The 26646-nt window shown below is 40.0% G+C and overlaps 1 protein-coding gene and 1 long non-coding RNA gene across 3 annotated transcripts in view; one reads left to right on the top strand and one right to left on the bottom strand.

Annotated features, from left to right (window-relative positions):
* Positions 1–8049: 8049 nt before the first annotated feature.
* The window catches only part of brwd3 (bromodomain and WD repeat domain containing 3), a 42613-nt gene continuing 24016 nt past the window's right edge, over positions 8050–26646 (bottom strand). For both annotated transcript variants that reach the window (XM_062963731.1, XM_062963730.1), the window contains exons 24-40: positions 26357–26473; positions 25368–25475; positions 24014–24138; positions 23383–23465; positions 22849–22960; positions 22375–22436; positions 22114–22269; positions 21383–21503; positions 19777–19902; positions 19127–19205; positions 18381–18437; positions 16700–16840; positions 16060–16212; positions 15676–15845; positions 15241–15338; positions 14756–14914; positions 8050–13479 (exon numbers count right to left, since the gene is read on the bottom strand). In XM_062963731.1, coding sequence (XP_062819801.1) covers positions 12713–13479; positions 14756–14914; positions 15241–15338; positions 15676–15845; positions 16060–16212; positions 16700–16840; positions 18381–18437; positions 19127–19205; positions 19777–19902; positions 21383–21503; positions 22114–22269; positions 22375–22436; positions 22849–22960; positions 23383–23465; positions 24014–24138; positions 25368–25475; positions 26357–26473 — 2634 coding nt within the window. In that variant the 3' untranslated portion in view covers positions 8050–12712. The remainder of the gene's footprint in view (positions 13480–14755; positions 14915–15240; positions 15339–15675; positions 15846–16059; positions 16213–16699; positions 16841–18380; positions 18438–19126; positions 19206–19776; positions 19903–21382; positions 21504–22113; positions 22270–22374; positions 22437–22848; positions 22961–23382; positions 23466–24013; positions 24139–25367; positions 25476–26356; positions 26474–26646) is intronic.
* Positions 20108–21236, top strand: LOC134294042 (uncharacterized). Its single transcript, XR_010001020.1, has 2 exons — positions 20108–20639; positions 20723–21236. It is a non-coding gene; the product is annotated as an uncharacterized LOC134294042 (long non-coding RNA).

Raw genomic sequence — 26646 nt, forward strand, 5'->3', positions numbered from 1 at the left:
TATTATTAATTTTTTCTTCTTTTTTCCCCTGTTTTCTCTCCTCTTTACTCTTTTTTCCTACTTTCTAATAACAACAAATGTTCCCCCACTTTCGATGTGAAAATATTATTTTCTTACTAAGATATATTTTTTTCTTTCTTTTCTTTCTTTTCAATATATAAAATCTTTAATAAAGATATTACAAAAAAAAAAGGAGAGTAAAATATCCCTTGGACAACGTCCTTGCAGACAGCCAATTCTGTCACAACAGAAGCGACTTGCAGTTTCTCAAGTCGCTCCTGACACGAGAATAAAAATTGGACATACCACACAAACTCATTGTTAGTATTTTTTTTATGAATGTTGATGTAAATTAATAATTTTTAAATCTGATTTATGTGTACTGTATAATTTTTATATGTGTGTTTATTGTAAGCTGCCCTGAGTCCCCTCTCGGGTGAGAAGGGCGGGATATAAATATTGTAATAAATAAAAATGGTGGCGGGGTATAAATAAAGTTTTATTATTATTATTATTATTATTATATATATATATAAAAGAGTAATGAAATTTCGGCCTAGGACAAAACAACAAAACTACACATCCCAGAAACACTAAACTTGGCAGCACAACTCCTCATCCATGCCTCTACGTTCATACAATAAACAGCTCCAGCTACTCCAGAAAACGGCCAGGCTTTGAGACTGCAAGGCTATTCATTGCTATTCCACCTGGCCAACAAAGGATTCCCATTAGCCACAGCAACGCGTGGCCGGGCAAAGCTAGTAAATAAATAAATTGTGACCACTGTCAGTTTTTACCAGTGTTGGATTATCTCATTAGCTATGTCTAGCAGCAGGGATTATGGGCATTGTAATCCCTGCAAAACATCTGGAAGTCAGGTATACAAGACCTCCAGTTCTGTCCTTTATATGGAAAATAATGGGCATTTTGGGGTAGGAAAACATTTATTCTGAAGCTCCCAACCCATGTATGGTTGGAGTTAAATTCTACGTTCTTGGAAATCCAACTGGATTTTCAAAAGACAAGGTTACAAAAAGGTGCTTCTCCCATTAATTTTCCAACCATCGAGATCAAAAGCTATTGAGCAAAAAGCTTCCTGTAACACAATGAACGACACGCTCGCTTGATCCAAGGTTGCTGGGCATCTAATGCTTCAAGGGGGCAGGTGGATGGCTCGCTCTCATTTTAGAAAGCTTTTCTTGGAAATCCGCTTGCTGTGCGTAAAATGGGTTTGGCTGTTGTTTGTCTCTTCCAGTTTCACCCCCACAATTATATATCATTCAATGACCTGGGTCATGGACAGCGGGGGAAAGGCTGGAGCCTGAATCCAATCAAGATCCAACTAGAAGAGACCCATCAAAACAAATGGCACTTACTTGATGTCACTTTTCTACATATCCTTTTAATTTCTATGAGTCTGTTTTAGTTAGATCAAGGTAGGAATTGAGTCCGACTCTGGCGGTTGGTGCTCATCTCGATTTCTAAGCCGAAGAGCCAACATTGTCTGTAGACACCTCCAAGGTCATGTAGCTGGCATGACTGCATGAAGCACCATTACCTTCTCGCTGGAGCAGTACCTATTGATCTACTCACATTTGCATGTTAACTTTGGCTCACAGCCAGCCACTTTAAAATAACCTCAATAGCTCAAAAATGGCGTACGAAGGAAATTCCGTCTGAAGACTCTTGGATCATCAAATTAAGGGATTACATGGACATGGACACTATGACTTTTTTATTACAAGACAGTACAAAAAAACAAAGGACAGATTGGACACCAGTCAAAAAGTTCCTACAAGAAAAACGCCACATTACCTTTGAGTAGATTCCTTTAATGACATTAGTCATGCTAGGAAACAGAGCAGTGTGGAAAGCAAGGAAGAGGGCCTAGGAAATATGTGCTATAATTTCAAGGAACTCTAAACCCTGTGGAATCGAATGGAAGTCACTTCCCATTGCCTGGTTATTTCCAAAAAAAATTCTCTTTTTTTTTCTTCTTAATTTTTTTATTTTTTATTTTATTTTTTATCTTTTTTTCCCCTGCCTTACTTTTCCTTTTTCATCACTAACTCATCTTTCTTAGTATCTATATCTTTTCTTGACCAGGCTTCCTGGCTGGGAACTGTAAACGACTGCAACATTTGTTACAAACTGAAGCTACAGCTAACTGACTGCATTTACATCCTGAGGAGTCCTATAGAACTACTCCAAGACTACAGAGACTTTGATTTATTTTGACTCCAAGCCAGGTTTGAGCCAATTGATTTGTACACTGATATATTTAGTTTTACAGCATATTACATACCATTTTGAAGAGACTGAATGTACACATATTGTGTCGCTAACAAACTTTAGTTGGAGTCTTGTTGATATATGTCTGATATATATTTTATACTGAAAACTACTCTGTGTAGCAATTAAATCTGGATGATTGCAGTCTATAAATCTTTATACTCTGTAAGTTACGACTGTGTGCCACTACAGCTGACAGAATTGGATCATCAGCTGTATTATTATTTGTATTATCGTTAACATTATTATGTATATGATGCTCAAATATACTGTGTTGGGTTCTATGTTTTGAACCTTTACTGTGATGCATATTTTTCAGATAATGACTGCCTGAAGCGCCATTACCTTCTCGCTGGAGCAGTACCTATTGATCTACTCACATTTGCATGTTTTCGAACTGCTAGGTTGGCAGAAGCTGGGGCTAACAGCAGGAGCTCACCCCACTTCCCAGATTTGAACCACGAACCTTTCAGTCAGCAAAGTTCAGCTGCATAGCGGGGCTCCCCATCAACAATAGAATTGGACAAATTGGGCTTTTGGTGGGAAGATTTGCCGTCTGTTTCCAAAAAGGAAGAGAAGGACAGGCGAAGAGATTTTCGGCCTTCTCTGCCAAAGACCATCAGAAATATGTGTTTTCTTTTTTTTGCAAATATTTTTCATTGTGCATTTTACAAGCAAACTGTATATTTGTTACATAAAACGAAATCATTTTCTTTTCTCAATTTAATAAAATCACATCACGATAATCATCACCTAGAATAATGTGAAGGAAAAACTAACCAAAGCAGTACTAATAAAAAAGAAGGAAAAAAAAAAGAAATGAAGAAGAAGAGGAGGAAAAAAAAAACAAAAAAAAAACAAAGAAAAGAGGTAAAAAGGAAGAAGATATATAATTCAACAGTTGCTATATTTTCCCTATAACTTCCAGAGCTCTGGATGTGCTCCTCTTTGTTTTTTCTCTTTGTTCATACGTTTTAAGTTTGTAGTTAAGAAAAAATTAACTACCTTAATTTTATGTTGTGATCCCAGGAAGTTTCATTAGTCTAACTTTATGTAAAAATTTATTTTTTCCCTTTGTAAATATTCTTTCATAGGTTTCCAGTCAGTTCTATTTTTGAAAAGAAATCTATATATAATAAATGAGTGATGGCATCACGGCGACCAACAAAACAACAAAACTACAGGCCCCCCAACCTCGAAATTTGACAACACAACCCATCATCCACGTTGTATAGGTTGATACAACAAAAAGAAAAGTAAAGTCCTAATTAGAAGGAAAGGAATAATTGTTTTTATCCAATTGCTGCCATTTAGAAGGCTAAGCTCCGACCACTTGGTCTCCTAGCAACCCACTCAGCCCAGGGGACAGGCCGAGTTAGGCCTCTCTTAGGCCTCTTCCACAGATTATCTGATTTGCACTGGATTATATGGCAGTGTAGACTCAAGGCCCTTCCACACAGCTATATAACCCATTTATAATGGACTTAATGCCAGGGGAAAAGCTTTACCTTTTACCTTAACTACCACCAATTCCTCAATACTTTATTTCCCATACCACCAGACTTCTCCACAGCAACGTGTGGCCGGGCACAGCTAGTGGATTTATAAAGTGTTGGACATAATGAATATGGATTTATTTACTCAAAAACTAACGCGGGACAGAAACTTCAAAAATAGAAATATGTGTTTTCTGATGGTCTTTGGTGACCCCTCTGACACCCCCTCACGACCCCCCATGGGTCCCGACCCCCAGGTTAAGAATCATAGAATCATAGAATAGTAGAGTTGGAAGAGACCTAATGGGCCATCCAGTCCAACCCCCTGCTAAGAAGCAGGAAATCGCATTCAAAGCACCCCCGACAGATGGCCATCCAGCCTCTGCTTAAAAGCCTCCAAAGAAGGAGCCTCCACCACAGTCCGGGGCAGAGAGTTCCACTGTCGAACAGCCCTCACAGTGAGGAAGTTCTTCCTGATGTTCAGGTGGAATCTCCTTTCCTGTAGTTTGAAGCCATTGTTCCGTGTCCTAGTCTCCAGGGCAGCAGAAAACAAGCTCCCTCCCTCATTCCTAAAACTTCCCCTCACGTATTTGTACATGGCTATCATGTCTCCTCTCAGCCTTCTCTTCTGCAGGCTAAACATGCCCAGTTCTTTAAGCCGCTCCTCATAGGGCTTGTTCTCCAGACCCTTAATCATTTTAGTCGCCCTCCTCTGGACGCTTTCCAGCTTGTCAACATCTCCCTTCAACTGTGGTGCCCAGAATTGGACCCAGTGTGATTCCAGGTGTGGTCTGACCAAGACAGAATAGAAAGAGGGGGAGCATGACTTCCCTGGATCTAGACGCTATTCCCCTATTGATTCAGGCCAGAATCTCGTTGGCTTTTTTAGCAGCCGCATCACATTGTTGGCTCATGTTTAACTTGTTGTCCACGAGGACTCCAAGGTCTTTTTCGCACACACTGCTGTCAAGCCAGGCATCGTCCCCCATTCTGTATCTTTGATTTCCATTTTTTCTGCCGAAGTGAAGTATCTTGCATTTGTCCCTGTTGAACTTCATTTTGTTAGTTTCGGCCCATCTCTCTAGTCTGTCAAGATCGTTTTGAATTCTGCTCCTTTCTTCTGGAGTGTTGGCTATCCCTCCCAGTTTGGTGTCGTCTGCAAACTTGATGATCGTGCCTTCTAACCCTTCGTCTAAGTCGTTAATAAAGATCCTGAACAGAACCGGGCCCAGGACGGAGCCCTGCTGATGGCACTCCACTCGTGACTTCTTTCCAAGATGAAGATGATGCATTGGTGAGCACCCTTTGGGTTCGTTCGCTTAGCCAATTACAGATCCACCTAACCGTAGTTTTGTCTAGCCCACATTTTATTAGTTTGTTTGCCAGAAGGTCGTGGGGGACTTTGTCGAAGGCCTTACTGAAATCCAGGTAGGCTACATCCACGGCATTCCCTGTATCGACCCAACTCGTAACTCTATCGAAAAAAGAGATCAGATGAGTCTGGCATGACTTGTTTTTGGTAAATCCATGTTGACTATTAGCAATGACCAGGGCCGTCGCCAGAAAAAATTTTTGCGAGGGGTTTTGAAAATTTCGGGGGGGGGGGGGGTTAACCCCTAGCACACACCCCTCCCTGCTACAAACCTGTCAATATCTGCTTGAGATAGTGCCTGGAGGGACTCTTAATGTTTTGTGTCTCATAGACTTAGCATGGGGATTTGGTTAACCAGTTAAAATTCATGAGTAAACCAGGTTTTTTTTATAACCTGAAAAATTTCGGGCGGGGGGGGGGGTTGAACCCCTAAAACCGCCCCCTCGCTACAGGTCTGGCAATGACCGCATTTGTTTCTAAGTGTTTGCAGACCACTTCCTTAATGATCTTTTCCAGAATCTTGCCTGGTATTGATGTGAGGCTGACCAGACGGTAATTGTTTGGGTCGTTCTTTTTTCCCTTCTTGAAGATCGGGACCACATTTGCCCTCCTCCAATCTGCTGAGATAGATGGATCTGAAAGTCATCCCAATTATTTTGTATCATTCTGTTGAACATTGTGGAGAAGAGTTGTTCTGCACATATATAGACATTTTTAAAAAGGTAGGAATTGCCTCTGTGATTCTCCATTCAACCCAAAATGCAACAACCCATGCTTCCTCTCTCCAAAAGCTGTGTTCGGGACTTCACAACATGTCACCAGGGAGGTTAATTCTTCAGGGAAAGTGCTTGTGCTGAATGTGAAAGCCCCATCAAGCTCAGCCCAGGAGGCAATGCTGCGTGGGTGGAAATCCTTATTTCAACAGCGCTATCTCTGATATTTAGCAAGAGGGAAGGCAGCTAATTGGAAACCAATAGGACACTCGAGGTGGAAGTACATCGGGTCTCCTTTTGACGTCAGCGCACCATGCTGCTTGTTGGAGACGGCTGTGGACAAGTCCTTCGCTTGCTCCAATTATGGAGGCGAATAGTGGAAGCCATTCATCGTGCCCTTTCCATGTTACTTGGGCAAAGAAGTTACAAGGAGCGATGTAAGGGTTGTGACAGCTGGATAAAGAAGAAAAGCAACTGGAAGAAAGCTGCTCATGGAAAAATAGTGCTGGTGGCAGGTTCTTCGGATACTGTGTGCTACCAAAAGGACAAAAACATGGGAGCAAATCCAGCCATGGGTGCAAGTATGAGGCTATTGTTCTTTGAACATAATAATACATTTGACTCACTGAGAAAAGTAGTGATGGGTTGTCGATGGCTTGCAATATTGGAATTACAAGGTTGCTGTGAGTTTTTCGGGCTGTATGGGCCCGGGCTGTGGCGCAGATGGGAGCACAAGCCAGCTGCAACCAGCTGCAATGAATCACTCTGACCAGGAGGTCATGAGTTCGAGGCCCGCTCGGAGCCTATGTTTGTCTTGTCTTTGTTCTATGTTAAAAGGCATTGAATGTTTGCCTATATGTGTAATGTGATCTGCCCTGAGTCCCCTTCGGGGTGAGAAGGGCGGAATATAAATGCTGTAAATAAATAAATATGGCCATGTTCCAATAGCATTTTCTCCTGACGTTTTGCTTGCATCTGTGGCAGGCATTTTTACAGGTTTGTTATGACGTTTGTTGGAAATCATAGAATCACAGAGTTGGAAGAGACCTCGTGGGCCAAGCCAAGAAGCAAGAAATTTGCATTCAAAGCACCCCTGACAGATGGCCATCGAGCCTCTGTTTCAAAGGAGCCTCCACCACACTATGGGCAGAGAGTTCCACTGCTGAACAGCTCTCACAGTTTGGAAGTTCTTCCTAATGTTCAGATGGCAAGTGGAGTGGTATATTTGTGGGACAATGTGCAGGGTGGGAGGAAGCTTGGTCTATTTGAAGCAAGTGTGAATATTGCAATTAGCCACCTTGATTAGCATTGAGTAGGCTTGCAACTGCAAAGGCTGGCTGTTGTTGCCCGGCGGTATCCTTTGTTTGGGAGGTGTTAACTGGCACTTGGTTGTTTGCTGTCTGCAGTTCCCGTTACTAACTTGATTCTGGTGGGGGTTTTTTGAAAAAACAAACAAACTGGTAACTAGATTTTGTTCATTTTCAGTTACCAGTATTTTAAAAAACTTAGAATCAAGACAGTAAATAAGGAACACCACTCAGAAACAGGGGGATTCCAGACAGCAAACAACCAAGTGCCAGTTAACACTTGAGGCCCAAGGCTCTTGGAGTTATCTCTGCCATAGAGCGGCCAGAAGTCAAAGCTGACTTAATGGTAGGCAACAACAAAGCTAAGAGCCAATCTGGTTTAACTATTTCAGGGCTGGGCTGCTGATCAGAGGCAGGCCACAACTTCGACTGTTTCCTTGATGTAATTTAGAATCCATGCATTCTTGCAAAGGGGCCCCTGGTGGCACCGTGTGTTTTAGCGCTGAGCTGCTGAACTTGTGGACCAAAAGGTCCCAGGTTCAAATCCCTCCCAGGTTCAATTCCCGGGAGCGGAATGAGTGCCCGCTGTTAGCCCCAGCTCCTGCCAACCTAGCAGTTCGAAAACATGCCAATGTGAGTAGATCAATAGGTACCAATCTGGCGGGAAGGTAACGCCGCTCCATGCAGTCATGCTGGCCACATGACCTTGGAGGTGTCTATGGACAACGCTGGCTCTCTGGCTTAGAAATGGAGATGAGCACCAACCCAGAGTCGGTCACGACTGGACTTAACGTCAGGGGAAACCTTTACCTTTTACAATCTTGCACTTTCACACATTAGTTTAAATAAAGCAACAAAAAACCCTCTCAAAATTGATGTTTTTTATTAAGAGAATCCCACAACTGGAAAATGAAACATCCTAAATTACATTAAGTGACTTCCCTCCCCGCTCGCATTGCCCACCCGCCTCCCTCCAAAACCCACTAAGGGGAAAAAAAAGAGAGAAACCTTTACAAATTTACATTTTTACAATACAAAAAAACCAAACAAACAAAATCTGCTCATTGCATATAAATATTACATTTGGTCTGCCATCGTTAAGTGGCATTAAAAATCCCTGAAACATTTCATTTTAAAGGGACCTGAGATCGCAGATGTCAAGATACGGACGCAGAGCACCCCCGGCCCCCTGAAACCGAGACAGAAGCGAGACGGGATCTGTTTCAACGAGTCGCGTGCACCTTTTTCGTATTGTTTTTGGTGGAGGGTTTTACATTGTCGAGATCACAATACACACACACACAAACACATGAGACCCTTCAGACAGCACCAAGTTTCCATGTGTCTCTAAGCTCAATTGCAAACATACGCACCCCAGTAGTCCTACACAAGGCTTTTTGTGATGCTTTAGTGAAAAGAACCAAAAGAAGCATTTTTTTTTTACAAAAATGCAAACTGTTTGGCTACTGAAAGACACCCACTAAATAATATTGCCAAGTGTAGAAGTAATTATTTATAATGGACGAAGTCATATTGCCAATGTGGACTATAGGATAACCATTGGATCAATGGGCTTTCCCTTTGTGTTGACTCACCATTGATGCAATGGCTCTACTGTAGTTAGACTGAACTGAAAGAAGTTGAATAAATTATTGTCATCCTATCATACCCGACACACACTCTTATCTTTCTCGCACACTTCTTTTTTTTGGGATAAGGATATATGAAGCATGATTTAATCAAGGTTGAAGTCTCCTTTTTAAAAATCATACTGCTGAAAGCGTAAACATTTGGATGGAAAATGCCAAAAAAATAAATACAAATCCTTAGTGATGGTACATAGCAAGGTTATTACTTTCTAATTTGCTCACTTAAAAGACTCAGACCAATAACGACACGACCGTCTTCATGCATATACATATATTTATAAGCACCGTCTTATATAATACTATAAGTTAAGGCCATGACAGCAACTCTGCTGGAAAATGTAGAGCACAATCCAGCTTTTAAAGTACACGGAGAGTGCCAAGGCAAAGCTCATGTGTTCACTCTTTGCGTTTTCACACAGCCAATGGGCATGCATTGTGCCGATAGCGTTTTGTAGGAATCCATAGCACGCAAATGTTCCAAAAAGCTGGTTTCCAATACATTAAGCTGTGCACGTTCAACTGTCCAATTTGTATCTGAATCGCTTAAAATACATACCTATAATGGCTAAAAAATTGCAGACTATCGCTATTTTAAAATCTTTTTTTAAAAAAGGTGTAAACATGTAGTATTTGAAAAGTGACCTCTTGTAAAGGTGCAGTCCTTTAGAATATATAACCTTTAAGAACATAGCATGAAGCCTTTTGGATATTTCTATCATCTGATCGCCTTTGAGTATTTAAAAGAACCTCTTCAGTTTATAAATATTCAACTTTTTTTTTAACATAAAGAAGGGTCCTCATAACATTGGATGATGAAAATGGCATTGCAATTCGCAGTTGTTTGCAAGGTAAAGAGGGTGAATTGTGTTCTACCGAAATCGAGTCCATCTCCATTCATCTCAATATGTTATGAGCGGCGATTGATACATTATTCAATTTTTATGAGTCCAGTAAAGTATTATTGGAATTAATGCTTTTAAACATACCCAGGAACCAGTTATGATTACCAAAAACAAACCAACCAGATGCAGGGATCTGTAAGCAGCTTTGTTCCCTCCACAGAAATACTAGAACCTCTCAGCCTTTGATTCTGCAAGAGAAAATGAAACTAAAAAACCCTGGATTTCACTTTTGACAGTGAGCAAACACAATTATAAACCTTCTTGATGACACAAGAGAACGTTTGTATAAATGAAAAAGAGAGAATTGATTAAACGCACTTCATTTGATTGGACTTCTAAGATGTTCTCCCAAGCGTTAAATATATTTCAGATGAAGTCCAGTATTGCTCTCAACAGGAGCTCTTTGTACAAGACAAAGCTTACATTTAAAATTCAAAGCTTTCTTCTCTATCATCTCTGAATCTGTAGGGACTAGGTATGCCAGACTAGGTATTACAGAAGATGTCACATTGTGGTCCTAATCGAAAGCCCAAAGCCATAATATTCCATCTGCCAAATGGCCCAAGCAGCCTAAGAACCAGGAAGGCAGAAGTCTTAACTCAATTCAGAAAAGAAAAAAAATATGGAATTCAGGTTTTGTAATTTGAATAACCAACCACATAAAGTCAATAAAGTTCAGTTTGTTCAACGGCTCCCTAACAAAAGCCACTACATCTTCCTTTCTATATACATATGCTTTTTGTGGACAAATGTTAATTTGGTATCGGCATAATGAAATCAAGTTATTGCCAGGTAGGAATATTGGGGGTTTATACTAGGACACATACAAAATGGCAGAAGTGAGGGCAAATAATAAAATCTGCGGGGACCAGGAAATACAGGCAGAGAAGGATTGGAGAAACATACAAAAAAAACCAAGACAAAAGACTCAGAATTTTGAGAGTCAACTCAAGCTTTAAACACTCAGGGTGAAACGTCACAGAAGTGAAGAGATTGCGGAGATCGATGCAAAATAAATGAAGACCAAGCGTCAATATATTCCTGGTCTTACAGAGGGGAGAAGCACAGGGAATCTTGTTTTATTCTCCAGTCTCGATCTTTCAGGCTTGGTTATCTAAATTTTATTATTTGTTAAGACTTTTTATTTTCCTTTAGCAATCCTTATCAATGTGGGAAATGTCTGTCCATCTGACTTTTTAGAATATTTATTTTAGTTATTGAATCAAAACTGTATGTGTATTTTATGACATACAGCATATAAACAATACTGCTATCATTTTGTGACCATCATGTTATAGACCAAGCCTGCTTGGTAAAATATCTTTCTGCAAGACTAAAAAATGGAAGATTTGAATTCATCATGGTTTTCAGGTATTTCCTCAATCCTCCTATGTAAGGTTTCATATTGTACATTATGATTTATACTTTCCTCAAAGGAATAAAGCAATATTTTTTATCTCAAGAGGGAGAAAACACATTAATATGTTCCAACCTTGAATAACAAGAAAATAATACTTCGTATGGTGTGATATATTTTGATATACCTTTAAACACCATTATTAGAGCACCGTGCAATGCATTTTTCCAGTATGAAATTATATGCCATTGCATCCATGACATAACTCACATGCAGATGTACTCCATTTATAAGCCTCCCTGTTTATATCAATGGGAAAAGTCAGATACAGAGAAATGAAAGTGCCTCCATTTTCGAGTGAACGGAAAAGCCATTCAACAGATTTGAGAGTATATATAGGAGGTCCCATGCCATTTAGCAGACTTTGGATGCGAAGGCATACATTATTTTCTAGACACTTGAGATGTTACAAGTGTCTAACACACAAACACAACACAAAGACATAAGAGTTTCCAAAAATACAATGGTGCAAAAAGAAATCTGTTAATATTTGGATGGCTAAATAAAGCCAAAAACACTGTGGTGGGATTGGAGAGTCTGCAAGAGCAACTGACCATCTAACCAGCAAAACAGTGAAAAACATGCTGAGTACGATTGTCAGACTGGAGGCCATTTTGTGGTTATTTCGTGGATTATTGGGCGTCTGCCCCTGCCGCATAAACTATGAAGGGTCCATTAATGAAGAAAACCAGATGAGATCCTCCCTCTGTAAAGGCTTTTCTATTATTATTTGCAAGTCAGGAGGTAGCTACGCTACTAGAAGAAACATGTTTGGCGAGATGTGACCACCTCAACACTGATGTTAATATCTGAGTGGCAATTGATCAATGTTATAAAGAGATGAGAGTGGCAAAAAAGATGATAGATACAAGTCAACTTTTGCATTTGGCACCAGTGTGGCTAGATATTCATTGTTCTCAAGTATGCTTTCTACTATATTAATGTTAACACCTGTTAGACATCTCACGTCAAAAGGTTGCTACATATTTACAAGGCACCAATCCTTTCCTCTTGTTTAAAATTCTGAATGATAAAACATTGGGAAAAACATTCTCAAGTTACCCAAAGAGGAACGCATTTAAAGTTCATGAAAGTTTGGCCTGGGAAGATTAACATAATCCAGATCCTGCACACAAGAGAGAAACTGTAAACATTTTATAGCTGCCTTTAGGATTGATGTATTGTGCAAAAGTTATTATGGTAAGTAAGGAATTCATGGCAGAATGATGCAAGAAGGTGCTGTTTCTATAATGCACGCATACACACACATTCGCACACAACGGAACGAGGAAAGACTTCAAAAACATGATTGAGTTGCCACAGTCCTGTGACAAATTCAAGGTGTAGTGTGGGAAAGCATAGCTACAGAAAATAGAAATGCATGGGTAAGGCTTCTTTGGCCAAGGATGGGTGGCAATCAGAAGTCTTCAAACACGTAAAATGGAAAAGCACCACAGAAAAAAAGGTGAGTGGAGTCCCTCCACCATTTGCTTAAGTAGATTTTCGGGCAAGAATCCCTGCAGAAGAAAGCCGTTGAAGTCCCGCCGTCATTTCCCACCGGTCAATAATTCCATCCCATGAGATGGCTGACCCTGGCCTTTTCTGTCATTTTCCGTACCCTGCCCGACCTAGAGGTGCCAAGGTTCAAGGGATCTTCAGTGTGCACAAAAGTGTCATTGTCCGAATCGTCGTTATACAAAACGGTTCTCCTCCCCTCGTTCCTCGTTTTAATCCGAGGGGGCCTACTGAAGCGGCCGCCAAAGGCGTTCTCGCTGAAGCGGCCACCAAAAAGGTTCTCAAATTCGTCCTCCACCATCCGCGGGCGCTTGGCCCTGGAGGCCCCTCTGGAGGCCCCTCTCCTGCGCCCCCTCTTTCCTCCCCGGGTTCCTCTTCTTCCTCGGCTGCGGCCTCTCCCTCCCCGGTTGCCTCGTCCTCCTCTGCTCCATCGGCCCCATCGGCCCCATCTCCCTCTTTTCGCCGTCCCTCTGCCCTGCCAGTTCCTTTGTCCCCTGGAGACGCTCCTTTGGAGTTTTCTTCTTGGTTTCACCTGAACCGATTTGCTGTAGTCGTGATCCCCATCTATGTAGTCCTGGTCTGTCTTCGAGTTTGATTCGGAGTCTGAGTCAGAGGCACATCTACTTTCAGAACTTGAGCTCGACTGCGAATCCCCACTCTCCGAGGAGGACAAACTGGGCTTTTCTTTGGGCTCTCGCTCCTTTTCCTCATCTGTGTGCTCATCGTCTTCCGATGCACTCAACAGCTTTCGCTTGATCGTTGAGCGAGGTTCTCTCCCATCACCATTTGTCAGGGGTTTATCAGGAGGCTGATCTATAGAAATTAAATATATACATACTTTGACACATGGACATATACACGGCATAGTTGAAATTTCCTGGAAGAAAATAGTGTTTTATCTCAATGTGAAGAAAACTACTTTTAGAAATGGAATGGAAACATAGCAGGGGCAAATAACTGTTTCTGCTGCCTGCTGACCTTGTACATTCCATCACTCTTGAAATGCTTTTGAGGGCATTTCTGTCCCCTCAAAGTTTGGGGGGCTGTGGGGCAGGGAAAGGGCTCAAACAGTATTTTAATGCAGAAGCTAATACTAAAGCCCAAAACACTTGCAAAGCCACTGTTTGTGAGGCACTGCTGTAAGTGGATTATTCTGTGACTATCACCCCTCATCCCAGGGGTCACAGGGCCTCTGTGACGTTCAGATGTGCCTCTCAAATCTTGGCAAAAAATCCTGTTTCTTCTCAGTAACATTTTACTCACATCTTTTTCATACTGCCTATCAAACACATGGCTCTGCAGTGGCTTAGCAGTGGGCCTTAATCCCACTATGAAGCATTTCATGCAGTCCAATACATGACATGATCTTAAAGATATATAATACACAGTTATATAATAATAATAATAATAATAATAATAATAATAATAATAATAATAATAATACTTTATTTTTCTAACCCACCTCCATCTCCCCACAGGGACTCGGAGCGGCTAACACGGGGCCAAGCCCAAGGAACAAGATAAACAAAATAAAATACATAGAAAAACAACATCTTCAAATAGATAAAAACACATTAAAACGATAGTAATATAATACAATAAAAACAGTAAAATAATAAGATGATAACATGCGAAGACCACCATTTAGTGTAAACATATTATAGCAGTTCCTTCTGGAAATCATTATCACAACACTTCTGCAACCTGAGAGAATTTTGTTTGTTACCAACCTTGAAAAAAACTTATGTTAAAAATAGGATAATTCTTGCAGCTGTCTTAGAATGAGTGAATATTTATGTGCAACGCAGGCTTGTCAAGGCACTACGGCCAAGAGCTCCTGTGAGGAAGTCCAACCTACGCTCCTCCCAAAGAGAAATCTGCCATAGTATTGGTTGCCCTGTGGCTATAGAAATGAGAGGTAGATATTACTTTGAAAAACAGCATTAGGATCACTAATTTCATTTTATTTTCTGAAGCACGGTTTAACACCACACTTATTGATCAAGCTATATACGTCGCTGGCTTCTGCAACCAAAAGCAATCTTAGTAAAACAACAAGATAAAGGTCCCCGTTTTCTTTATTTCCTACCTTGTTTAACTGGTGTTGATTTATTTCTGATTGGTCTGTTTTTCCCTGGTTCGATGTCATTTCCACTACGATTCTGGGTATTTGAACTAGATGAGGATGGATGACTTTCCATCTCTTCAGCAGCAACGGAGCCAGGCAATTCCTCAGTAGTATCTGAAACTTTAGAGGAGATATCACCAGATTTCACAAGTAAAGTAGTACCTTTCAGGGAAAATGTGGAGAAAATGGGTTTGAAAGTGAGAGCCCTAACTCAATTACCAGAATGTGTGTGTGTGTGTGTGTGGGGGGGGGGGGGGTGTTACGCTTGTTGAAAAAGTATCTTAAAGTCCCTTTTCACTGCAAGATTTAGGTTTATTTATTTTATTTTATATTTCTATAGTGCCATCAAAGTAACTTGGTGTTATACAAAAATCAAACAAAATCAGGCATGACTGTTATAGGCATTTTAACTCAATGTATCTTTAATTCCTGAAGAGACAACTTACCGTGAGATGAGACTGAAGAATTAGTCCTAGTTACAGGCAATGAGGTATCAAGGTTTGTTTTAGGCTGCGTCTTGAGTTGCTTTTGTTTTCTTTTTGGACTAAATGCAGGGGAGACAAATGAAGAAACTGCCTTCAACAAGGAATAATCTAATTCTCACATAAAACTGACTTGTTCTGGGGAACTTCATTGCAAGCAGCACCAAAAATGTACTTTTCAAAGCTAAGGCCTGCTTTGGGTGGTTACCTTATTCTCTCATCTTTCTGAAGACTGAAGGACAGGCATAACATACACTCATAACATTTACCAACTAAGGTCAGCTGTGCCTTTCAGTGCAGCTCATATGCTTTATTAATATATGTATGCACATTATGTCTCCTCTTTTCTCTAAAACACGTTTTTACTAATGTTACTAGCCAACGTTGCTAGTTAGTTACCTAGGCGCTCTGCTACTACAGGAAGAACTGCTGCTGCTCCGGAGCCGTTTTCGGTACCTTAACCGCGGCCTTTGTCTCTTTTGGCACTGCACAGCGAACTTGTAGTCGGAAATGATGGTTTTAATATGGTTTTCAAATAAGGCAGATAGTCGGAGTGTCATGCTGTAGATCTGAAGCAGCAAGGAAGAAATGCATAATTATATCACAAAATCTATGCTTTTGGGTGAGCTTTAGATTGAAGCAACCTGGGTTCAAATCCTGGCTCTGCTACAAAGTTCTCGCAACCCAAGTAATGTGCACATATAGGGATCTGACTCAGGAACATCAAGACTATACTTGCAGTTTAAAGCAGACCAAGTAACCTACCATTTTTCTGCATCTTACCCTTGATTTTTTATTCGGTGTGTATGCTTTGGAGTTGCAGAATATCAAGCGGACGTCTTTGTAGAATTCAAGGGGGTTGGTGTAATTACCCGCTTCCAAAGTTTCTTTCACAGTGCTGAAGTCCATTGGAGTGTCGACAATATCCCGATAATCCTGCAAGCAGCCATGAACCAAACCAAAACACACAGATCTCAATAATCCTGTGAGCAACATTTTATGCACATCCGTCATAAAAGCTGAAACTTAAATACATAGATGGAATTTTTTTTGAGGGTGAATAGATTTTCTTCTCCAAGTAACATTTCAAAGTATCCAATGTTAGAAGAGAAGAGAGCTGGACTAGATGGCCCTTATATAAATAATGTTCAGCTTCTATTTGGGGCAGGTTAGTGGCAGTGGGGAATGAGCCAAATTTTGACCACATAGAAAGCACCTCATACTGCATTTGCAGAAGATGGCATCATAAAGCTCCATAATGTTTTTCTTCTTCTAAAACTTAGAAAGGTTGTTGGACATAGAGGACAACCATATTTAAAATCCAGGTTGAGGGCAGGGCAGTTTGTTTTTAGAAAGCCACAGCATATAAATACAGTATCCAAAAGCATGCCTCTGTTCTGAACCAAAACATCACAGAACTTACAGGGTAAGAAAAGAGATCAACAGGTTGTCGGAATGGTTCAGAATCTTCACGTTCGTAGATCAGGCTCAGTAACTGCTTGCACTGTTCTTTCCAAGCATCAACATGGGCTTTGGAGGGCTGCTTTTTCACCTGCCGCTTTACCTGAAGGTTTTTAAAGGGAAGAACATACAACTTACAGGAAAGGAGATTCCACCTGAACATTAACGAGAACTTCTTGATGATAAGGAGAGCTGTTCAACAGTGGAAATCTCTGCCTCAGAGTCCAGTGGAAACTCCTTCTTTGGAGACTTTTAAACAGAGGCTGGGTGGCCATCTGTCAGGGGTGTTTTGATTGTGATTTTCCTGCATGGCAAGGCGTTGGATTAGATGGCCATGGTGTCTCTTCCAACTCTATTATTCTAAGTTTGGATATTTTTAAAAGATGTGTTCACCTAATAACAATGCACTACATGTGAATGATACACTCAAGGAGATCGATGTCTCTGATACCAAACTTCTGCAGAGTTTTTATATAATTACAGGGTCAGCTGTCACTGTGTATTTAATTTGTCTGCAATGTGCACATGTCATCTGGTTGAATAGCTTAACAGTACAAATGAAAATAATTCAGTGGTGTTTGTCTCTCAGAGCCAGTCTGGGGACCATGAAACCTATATACCTGAGGTGTAAAGGAAGCCACAATGTTTATTGTTTTTAAAAACGTATTATTTTAACTAATTGGATGATGTGCCTGCATTTGAAGCCTGCAATCCCAACTTTAATACACAATGTTGCAGGACTATTTCCAGGTACACCCTGATAGATCTGATCACTGAATTTTTTTATGCCTTATTTCCAGAATAAAGTAGAGAAATAAAAGATAATTTGTTTGATGTTACATGAAAACCATTAGCTGTATGTGCCAGAGCAATAGCAAATCTAAACCACTCTTACTACTTCATCACACTAGAGAAAAAATCCACTTAAAATCCGGTTTCTGCTTCCTGCAGAATTCTGGGGTTTGTAGTTTAGTGAGGCTGTTACAGGCTCCTCTTTAAACTACAAACCCCAGAATTTTGCAGGAGGCAGAAACTAGATTTTAAGTGGATTTTTTTTCTCTAGTGTGAGGAGGCATTTATATCAAGTGAGTTTTTCGATAAATGACTAGGGGGAGATATGACTATTATTGATAAAATTAGAGAATTGAATCCATGATACTTTATTAGTATGAGGACTGACAGGGAAGCAGTTTGAAAATGTCTACGACTTCGGGAAAAGAGGGATGAGATAAAAGCAAGATTTTAAATCCTCATTAATTGCTAAATTAATTATTTAAAAAAGTAAAAACAGCAAGCAGTCTCAAGAAACATGAAATCTTAGTTTCATCCTTCACATTTTTTTTTACTCCATACAGACTTATTCCCTCCTGTACCCAAGCCCAATAATATACTACTGGGAGCTCTAATATGGTAAGGGAAGGATAAGTGATTGGTGATTAATTATTTCATCCATTTTTTTTAAAAGCTCTAAGCTTTTAAAAGCGATTTGCATCATCAAAGCCATGGCAATCACTGTACCCACAAAAGGCATCAACGGTCCCAGAGAATTCAATGGAATTGCGAAAGCAGCGACATGCAATTAAGCCTGATTTCTTGATTCTTCTCCAAAAGCCAGCCCTGAATGGTAACTAAGCAGCACTCACCGTTCTCTTCCCAGATGAGGTTCCGGGACCATCTGAATCTGCGTATGCTTCTGCCACCTGAGGGAAAGCATAATAAATATTGTATTATGTGCTAAAGAAGAGCCGATACTGAAAACTCTTTGCAAAACAAAATTGTGGATTCAAATAATTTCCAGTAATTACGGAATCTGGTAATTTAAAACCAAGCACAATACATTTGAGGGAAAAATCTGTTTCTGCCTTTTTGTCTCTCAAAAGATTGGAAAGTAGATTCAAATCTTTGGATAATTATTAATACTGAGAACAAGTGAGAGAAGTTCTGAGAACTGGGGATGAAACCCTGGAAAGCTGCACCCTCTATATATGATAAACTACAATCCCAAACATTCTCTCAAGTCTCGAATAGTTGAAATAAAGCCTCATTTAGTCATTGGCAACCTTTAGATACATCAACGATAATTTTCATATTATCTGATCATTAGCTATACTGGTGGAAATGCATGGGAGTCCACTTTATGCAGAACTCCATGTGCCTGCTTTGCTGTTACAAAAAGAATAGATGGGTTAATATGGGATAAGAATGTATAATTTCCATTTTTTTAAAGGAACATAGTGTGCAATGCAAAAAGGTAATATAGTGCTAGGAACACAATTTCATGAGATTCTCAAGTTTTGAAAAATGAAAACAGTGATTTGTCCTCATAGTTTTAATAATTAGTCTGAGTACAATAATCGGGTTGTTTACAAAGAGCCTTTTTTGTTCTTACCTCTTCTTCATCTGTGCTACTCAGGTCTTCAGCTTTCACTTTGTTATAGATTTCCAGAATATCCGTACAACTCTGATCCCTAAAAGGTAAAAGTGTTATCAGCACTATGGCCAGAGAAATAAATGCTGGGTAGACTGTGAAAACTATTGCCTAGGAATATCTGTGTGCTATTGGCACATCATAGTTCCAGCATTCCCATGCCAGATACAACACCATCTCTATATCAAATGGAACAGTTAAGTCATGGGGAAAATGCAGCCAGCCTTTCACATCTGCAAGTTAAACTTAGTGGATTTCAGTAATATGGTCTCTCTAGGAATCTCTATGTCCCCCAGCATGAATTTACCAAAGATTGACCAAATAATTGTGCAAAGACTCCTGTAAAAAGTATCTTTAGATCCTGCAGCACAACTCTATGGATACCTTAATAATAATAATAATAATAATAATAATAATAATAATAATAATAATAATAATAATAATAATTTATTAGCCCTTATCACAAGGATACCTTCTTATTGGAGGACATGGAGATTCCAAGAGAAGTGAGAGTTTGCATTTCCCTCCATTTTTGCCTGGTTTCTAAACCCAGCAATTGTGGAGGGCCTACAATATAAGAGTTGAATGTCAAAAGGAAACAGGCCACTTACCCAATGTAGCGCAGTAAGACATCTGTTACGATTTTGGCTGCTTTAACAATAGGACTATCGGGCTCATTGAAAGTCCTGGCATTGTGTTCGATGTATCGTACCTCCCACATCAGAGCGGATATCCTCCTGGAAATAAATAAGTGGTAACAGAAAATGTTTGATACAAAGTTGCATGTGGGCTATTAATATACATTGAATGCAATAATGACAAAAGATCTATGGGAACAGAACCATGATCCAGAGTGGAAGAGCTTAAAATCACAACTTCACTTATGTCATTGGAATAAGTGTCAGATACTGAAGATGTTAGCCTTGATACTACAAGTGTTATGGTTGAGCCTTATGGCTCCGATACCGGGAGACGTGGTCGTAAGACTCCTCGGGAGTCAGATACTCTCGAGGAGCGAGAAAGGAAGCGGCTGCGGGACTTATTTGCAGAACCATCTGACGAGGATTCCTTTGAGGGTTTTACTGAGAGAATGGAGGAAGAGATGGTTAGCTCAGAGGAGGATGACATGGAATGGACTCGTGTGAGGGAGGATTTGGGTGCCATTGGCAATGATAGTATGGAAGGCGATTGGGGACCTTCAGGATTAGACCCGTGGACAAGCTGGAGGGATGGGACGGGATCCACAGCTGGGGATGCTGTGGGGCGTAGTCAAAGGTGTTTCAGTTCTGATGAGGAAAGTGATGAGGAAACGCCTGGAATTAGGGTAACAGCTGATAGCGATGAGGAGCTGTAAACTGGCATAAAATGGGGTTTGGAAGCAATGGCTAATTGCGTTGGGCAAGGTAATCTGGACGAACGCTTGGGCTCTGTGTGGGAAATTCCTGAAGACGGGTGTGATTCGTTTGCTGACTACGTAAGTTACCAAGGACACTGGGCATAGACGGCGGGAGGAACTGTGTGGGCTTTTGTTGTGCAACCTGTGCTTAATCTTAATAGCTTGGACCTCCGTCGTCTTCTTGACGGACGCCATCTGTTTATTCTGGACTGACTGACTGACTGACTGACTGACTACGGCCTCGGACTCTCCTTCCTGTGATTATCGTTGGACCTGGTGAACTACAAACGTCTGTACCTGCCTTACGACCTTCGGACCGGATTGGAACTTCGCTGACCGCTTCTGCCCTTGAATGCTGCGTTTGTATCTGGAAATTGCTTGCTGTGTGGAGGAGTAACCTCTTAGTTACTCAAACATAGCTTTTGGCAGCAGAGAAGCATCTGCTGCCAGTTTTTTGTATTCCTTTGAACCTTTTGTTCACCAGCTTTTGTTTGTTTTAGTCCCAGGCTGAAGTAAGCTTTTTTGGTTTGACCCGGATTAAACTCCGGTTTAATCCGGTTTATCTTTTGAACGTTTTCCTTGTGTCTTTTTACTTTTAAGGCCAATGTTTGCCTAGCCCTTGTCTTTTACGGGCATTTTTGGTTCTGTAACTCCAATAAACTTTGTTATATCTTATCTTGTGGTGTTCTGTCCTTGACAACAAGTGTCTGTAAAGTCATGGTCTTGCGGAACAAAAGGGTTAAAAGTGCTTCCTAATTAAAATAATAATAATAATAGATATTTAATAACATACAATTTAGTAACACATAATAGAACCTGACCTGTAAAACCTGTTTTCAAGTCTTCTCCTTATTGTGGTGAGGTCAGTTGGATAAGCAACCACAGTGCAATACAGAGGATAGGCACTAAGGTCCACTGGGACAGCAAATGGATTGGACATATCTGAAACAGAAGGCAATAAAAGTGGATGCTATGCAGTGGTTGAATGGCAGAAGTCAAAAGCTTTACTTTAAAAGCCCATCATGATCATCTAGCTGATGTTTGTTTTAGTTCCAATTCTTTTTTATTTAATGCTGAGACTATGGGTCATTCATATACAGAGCAAACAACTAAATATGTATAAACCCAATTATAAAATACAAAGCAATGCAACATTAAAAATACTACATAAACTAGCCCTTGCACAATTAGAAATCAAGTAGTATTCAATAAACAAGAAAGATTTGAATATAAGTAACCGCATAGTTAGATAGAAGCATCCCCAGGACAGTCAACTGCAATATCAGTAATTAATCTTGCCCGGATTTTCAGTGCATATACCACCCACAGACAAGCTCTTTATCGATCTATTAGTTACAGTTAATAGATCAATAGAGAGCTTGTTTGTGTGTGGAATATACAAAAAATGGGGATCCATTCACATTCCACAATTATGGCCCTCAAACTACATAACTTAAACAGCAAATGAGCTTAAAGTGAAATTTTGTAGTGTATTTGTGGTCCAGCAGAACAGCAGTAACACATCTATCTGATCACATAAGTCTTGCCATACCTAAAGACAACAGTTGATCTATGCCCCGAAGAACCCGCACACATTCTTCATCTCGGGAATGGGAGCCCCACTCGCCTTCCTGGGGTTTGTACAAGAGGGACGCCAGCTCCTCTGAGGTCACAGGAATGCCAGCCCCAATCTCCTCTGGATATGCTACTGCAGAGAAGAGAGAGTCCTGTTAGACCCCTCATGCTGCTATGTGGATATAATAAGCAAGGACATGGGATGAGGGAGAAAAAGTGAAACAGAAAGTATTATTACTTCCTTCTGGAATTGGCTCCATATCCCAAGGGCTCATTTTTTCTCTTTCATTATTGTCCCAGCTGTTAAGAGAACAAAACAAAGGGGTTTAAATAACTTTACATATACAGACATCTAGTACAGAATAGTACCTCAGAGCCCTAGTTAACTCTATGGATACTCCTACAAACAGTGGCACAAAGCCTGAACAGCTTAGGAGTGAGTTTAACACTTTCACAGTCTGCAACCATCACAGTATCTGCCCAAAGTGGCCGTTTGCATGAAGGGAGTATTCTCTATTATCCTCCACATCCTGGCTCATTCATAACATGGTTTATTTTATGTACACTCAGCCCTCCACCTTTACAAGTTGAACTTTTGAATATTTGATTATTTAGGTTTGTCTAATAATCTCTAGTTACTCCCATGTGACTCTCTGATCAAGCTGTCAGACATTGACCAAAGAGTTGTGCTGGAGAAGTATGCTCCACTTACTGAACACTGTAGCACTGGAAGGAACTATCCGGATACTCGGACTGAAATGGCTGCTGACTTTCCACTGTCCCAAACCACCAGGCATCGTCTATTATGCTGCGAAATCTATCCCCTGAGACAGAAAAGGTCAGAGTGATGCATGAAAATAATTGCACAAAAGAGAAAAATTGAAATCTTGTATTTTCTGCAGAAACATTCAATTATTATTATTATTAGTATTATTATTATGTTTGTTTATATCCCGCTTTCTCTCTCTCAAAATGGCTAACATTAAAAGCATTACAAAACAATTTAAAATATACAAATATCAAAACATTATGAAACATCATTAATATTAAGACAATTCAGTTAAATCCATAAAAACAAAAAATATGGAATGCTTCACAAATTTGCATGTCACCCTTGCAAGTGAGTATTTATTCTTTGGTTCATTTTTTCCTTGCTAAAACATGCATAGCAACTATATCTGTGATGCAAAAGGAATGATTTTTACAGGTATAAAAGGAAATTACCAGGTGGATAATCTAGACTTACCGATCTGCCAGTTTCTTTCTTTGGCTTCATTATAAAACTGATGGAGCACAAGGAAATCAATAACGTCTGGCATATCGTGATACCTGTGAAATAGGAACGAAATCACTCTCAAGAAGGTGACAATACAGCTTCAACGCCATTTATAGATGACTTCCCTGCCATCTATAAAAGCCATTTCTAATTTCATGGGCCCTGAATTTGTGTATAAATCAACTTTATGTATGAGTAAAGGTCAAGTTATGGGCCAAGATTTTGGAATGATCTGTGGGCAAGTCAAGAGTTGTTTCACAGAGGGGGGAAGGTGCCATTAGCCCTTGGTAATTTGGGCATTATTTTCACTAAAATGTATAAACTTATACATAAGGATATACAGGAAAAATCTACCACTGTCCAATAGATACTAAGTGTTTGTTTGGAAACCATCTCTCACCATCCTCCCAAAAACAGTTCCAAAAAAGTATCCATAATCTCATCATGCCCTGTTCCATTTCAAGTGGCTGCTACAGAATAATATCACACACTGTCTTCCTATATTCTATTAGAGAGAGTGATTTAAGAAGCAGGGGAAGAATGCAAGCAAGTAGTAGCCTGATGTCATAACAGCCTCGCAGGCCTTTAGTCATCCACTTACTTGATGGAAAATGATTCCCCCGTCATTTTGCCCGTGATTGGATCCAGAAAGGCAAGCTTCAGGCAGCAAAGCGTAGGCGGTCCGACCTCATACTTAATTCCCACAATCTTCACAAATTCTTGTTCCTATTTGTCAAACAGCAATTGAGGTCAACACTTTAGGGTGTGACTTTTCAAAACATGAAGCACATACAAAAATGAGGGGCATTAGAATGGATACTCCTTTTGTGAATGAAGTATAAATACAATATACTTACAAGTAACCTCTCATTTTCCCTTTTCTAACCAACAGAAAAAGACGGAGCTTTCTGAACATTTCAAGTTGGTGACACACTTTTTAGACATGCTTAATTTCGTGACACAGTTATTCGGTTTTACTGGCAAACTGGAGGCTAAATCCAATATTACGATTTAAGGGTCTGGAGAATAAGCCCTATGAGGAGCGGCTTAAAGAGCTTGGCATGTTTAGCCTGCAGAAGAGAAGGCTGGGAGGAGACATGATAGCCATGTACAAATACGTGAAGGGAAGTCATAGGGAGGAGGGAGCAAGCTTGTTTTCTGCTGCCCTGCAGACTAGGACGCAATGGAACAATGGCTTCAAACTACAGGAAAGGAGATTCCACCTGAACATCAGGAAGAACTTCCTCACTGTGAGGGCTGTTCGACAGTGGAACTCTCTCCCCCGGACTGTGGTGGAGGCTCCTTCCTTGGAGGCTTTTAAGCAGAGGCTGGATGGCCATCTGTCGGGGGTGCTTTGAATGCGATTTCCTGCTTCTTGGCAGGGGGTTGGACTGGATGGCCCATGAGGTCTCTTCCAACTCTACTATTCTATGATTCTATGATTCTATGTAGGTGTCCGCATCTCTTAAATATTGCTTTGTATGGGGTCATGACATATCTCATGATTTTATATATTTTTTAAAATATAGATTGTGGGACCAAGCCTTCGACCAATAACAGCAGCATCAATTATTACCATCCTATAACTCAATGACAGACCAGCTATCAGACTCGAAATGCGCCAATTGTATATTTATATATATTTATCAATGTTTAATGTATCTAATTTTGATTGATTGAATTGTTGTAATATTTTTATATTGTGTTTTATTGTAAGCTGCCCTGAGTCCCCTATGGGTGAGAAGGGCGGGATATAAGTATTGTAATAAATAAATAATAAACCAAGAAGCCTCTCAGTTTTTAGAGACAGCTATATGAATGGCCTGTGTTTTGAAAAAACAAAAAACTGTGCCCAACAATATGCATAATACTGAATTAGATGGAACAATAGCTGGACTTGGGAGTAAGACAGGGTCCTGGCACGACTGGCAATGAAATAATAAAGTTCTGCTTACCCTGAGTTCCATTTTATTCCATGGTTGCTTCTGTATGTTAACACTGTAATTTTTTGCTTTTCTGACGGCACGCACGTAAGCTTCATGCCCTTGTCTGAAATAGATCACCTAAGAGAGGGAGGAAGAAGGGAGGGAGGTAAGAAGGAAAGAAAGTCATTCACCAAATTTGGCTTCAGGAAGCAGCTCAACTTCAAAACATTTGAATTGTCAGATCCTGAAAATAAATGTCCTAAAGTTTTTAATTTATTTAACAAGTTTTCACTTGCTAGGTTGAGAATATGTATCACTTAAGTAAAGGTAAAGGTTTTCCCCTGACATTAAGTCTAGTCGTGTCCGACTCTGGGGGTTGGTGCTCATCTCCATTTTAGCTGTGGCTGACAGCGGGAGCTCATCCAGCTCCCCTGATTCAAACAGCCGACCTTTCGGTCAGCAAGTTCAGCAGCTCAGCAATTTAACCCACTGCGCCATCGGGTGCTCCATGTATCAGCTTTGAATCTATTTTTTTCTTTTTTAAAGAGAAAAAATGGGATATTGATATTATTATTAATAGTAATAATATATGTATCATTTATATTAATAATAATATCAATATCCCACATTTTCTCTAAAAAAACAGACACAAAGTAGCTCACAATAAAACCAAAGCAATACAATTAAAACCTAAAAATATACAAACACTAAAAAGGAATTAAACATGAACAGTATCAAAATAAACTTCTAAAATCCTTACAACCAATTAGAGACCTCTTCATAGCTCAAACCACCCTACCCCCCTGACATGATCACGTATTTTGCCACTTAAATGGAAACCTATCTGATGGTGCGGAATCCCGGTGTTCTCTGGACACGACCATTTCTTCCTGCTTGGCCAACATTTTAACATTTCCCCTTTTCTTTATGAATTATATAAATGGTTCCCATTCTAATTTTATAAAAGCAAGGCTATATTTCCTTAAGTTTCTTATGCAAGTACATCAATGAAGATGTACCTCATCACCCATTTGTGGGACAAAGGGGGAACGCCGTGGGATTGTGTCCAGTATCCAGTGGGGGGCAAACCATTCTTCTGTGGGTTCACCATCCGTTGAAAGGAATCCACTGGGTTTCTTAAAACAGAAAAGTATCAGACGATAAATACAATGAAGCAAATAAATGGCTATCTACTGAATCTACTCACGCATTTTAATATTTTTTTTATAATTCATGTTTAAATAGAGTTAATATAACTTTTAATTGATTTTAGTATTGTTATTGTTTTATTGAACTGCCATTGTTTATT

The sequence above is a fragment of the Anolis carolinensis genome, unplaced genomic scaffold, assembly GCF_035594765.1.
Source record: "Anolis carolinensis isolate JA03-04 unplaced genomic scaffold, rAnoCar3.1.pri scaffold_12, whole genome shotgun sequence".
NCBI lineage: Eukaryota > Metazoa > Chordata > Lepidosauria > Squamata > Dactyloidae > Anolis > Anolis carolinensis.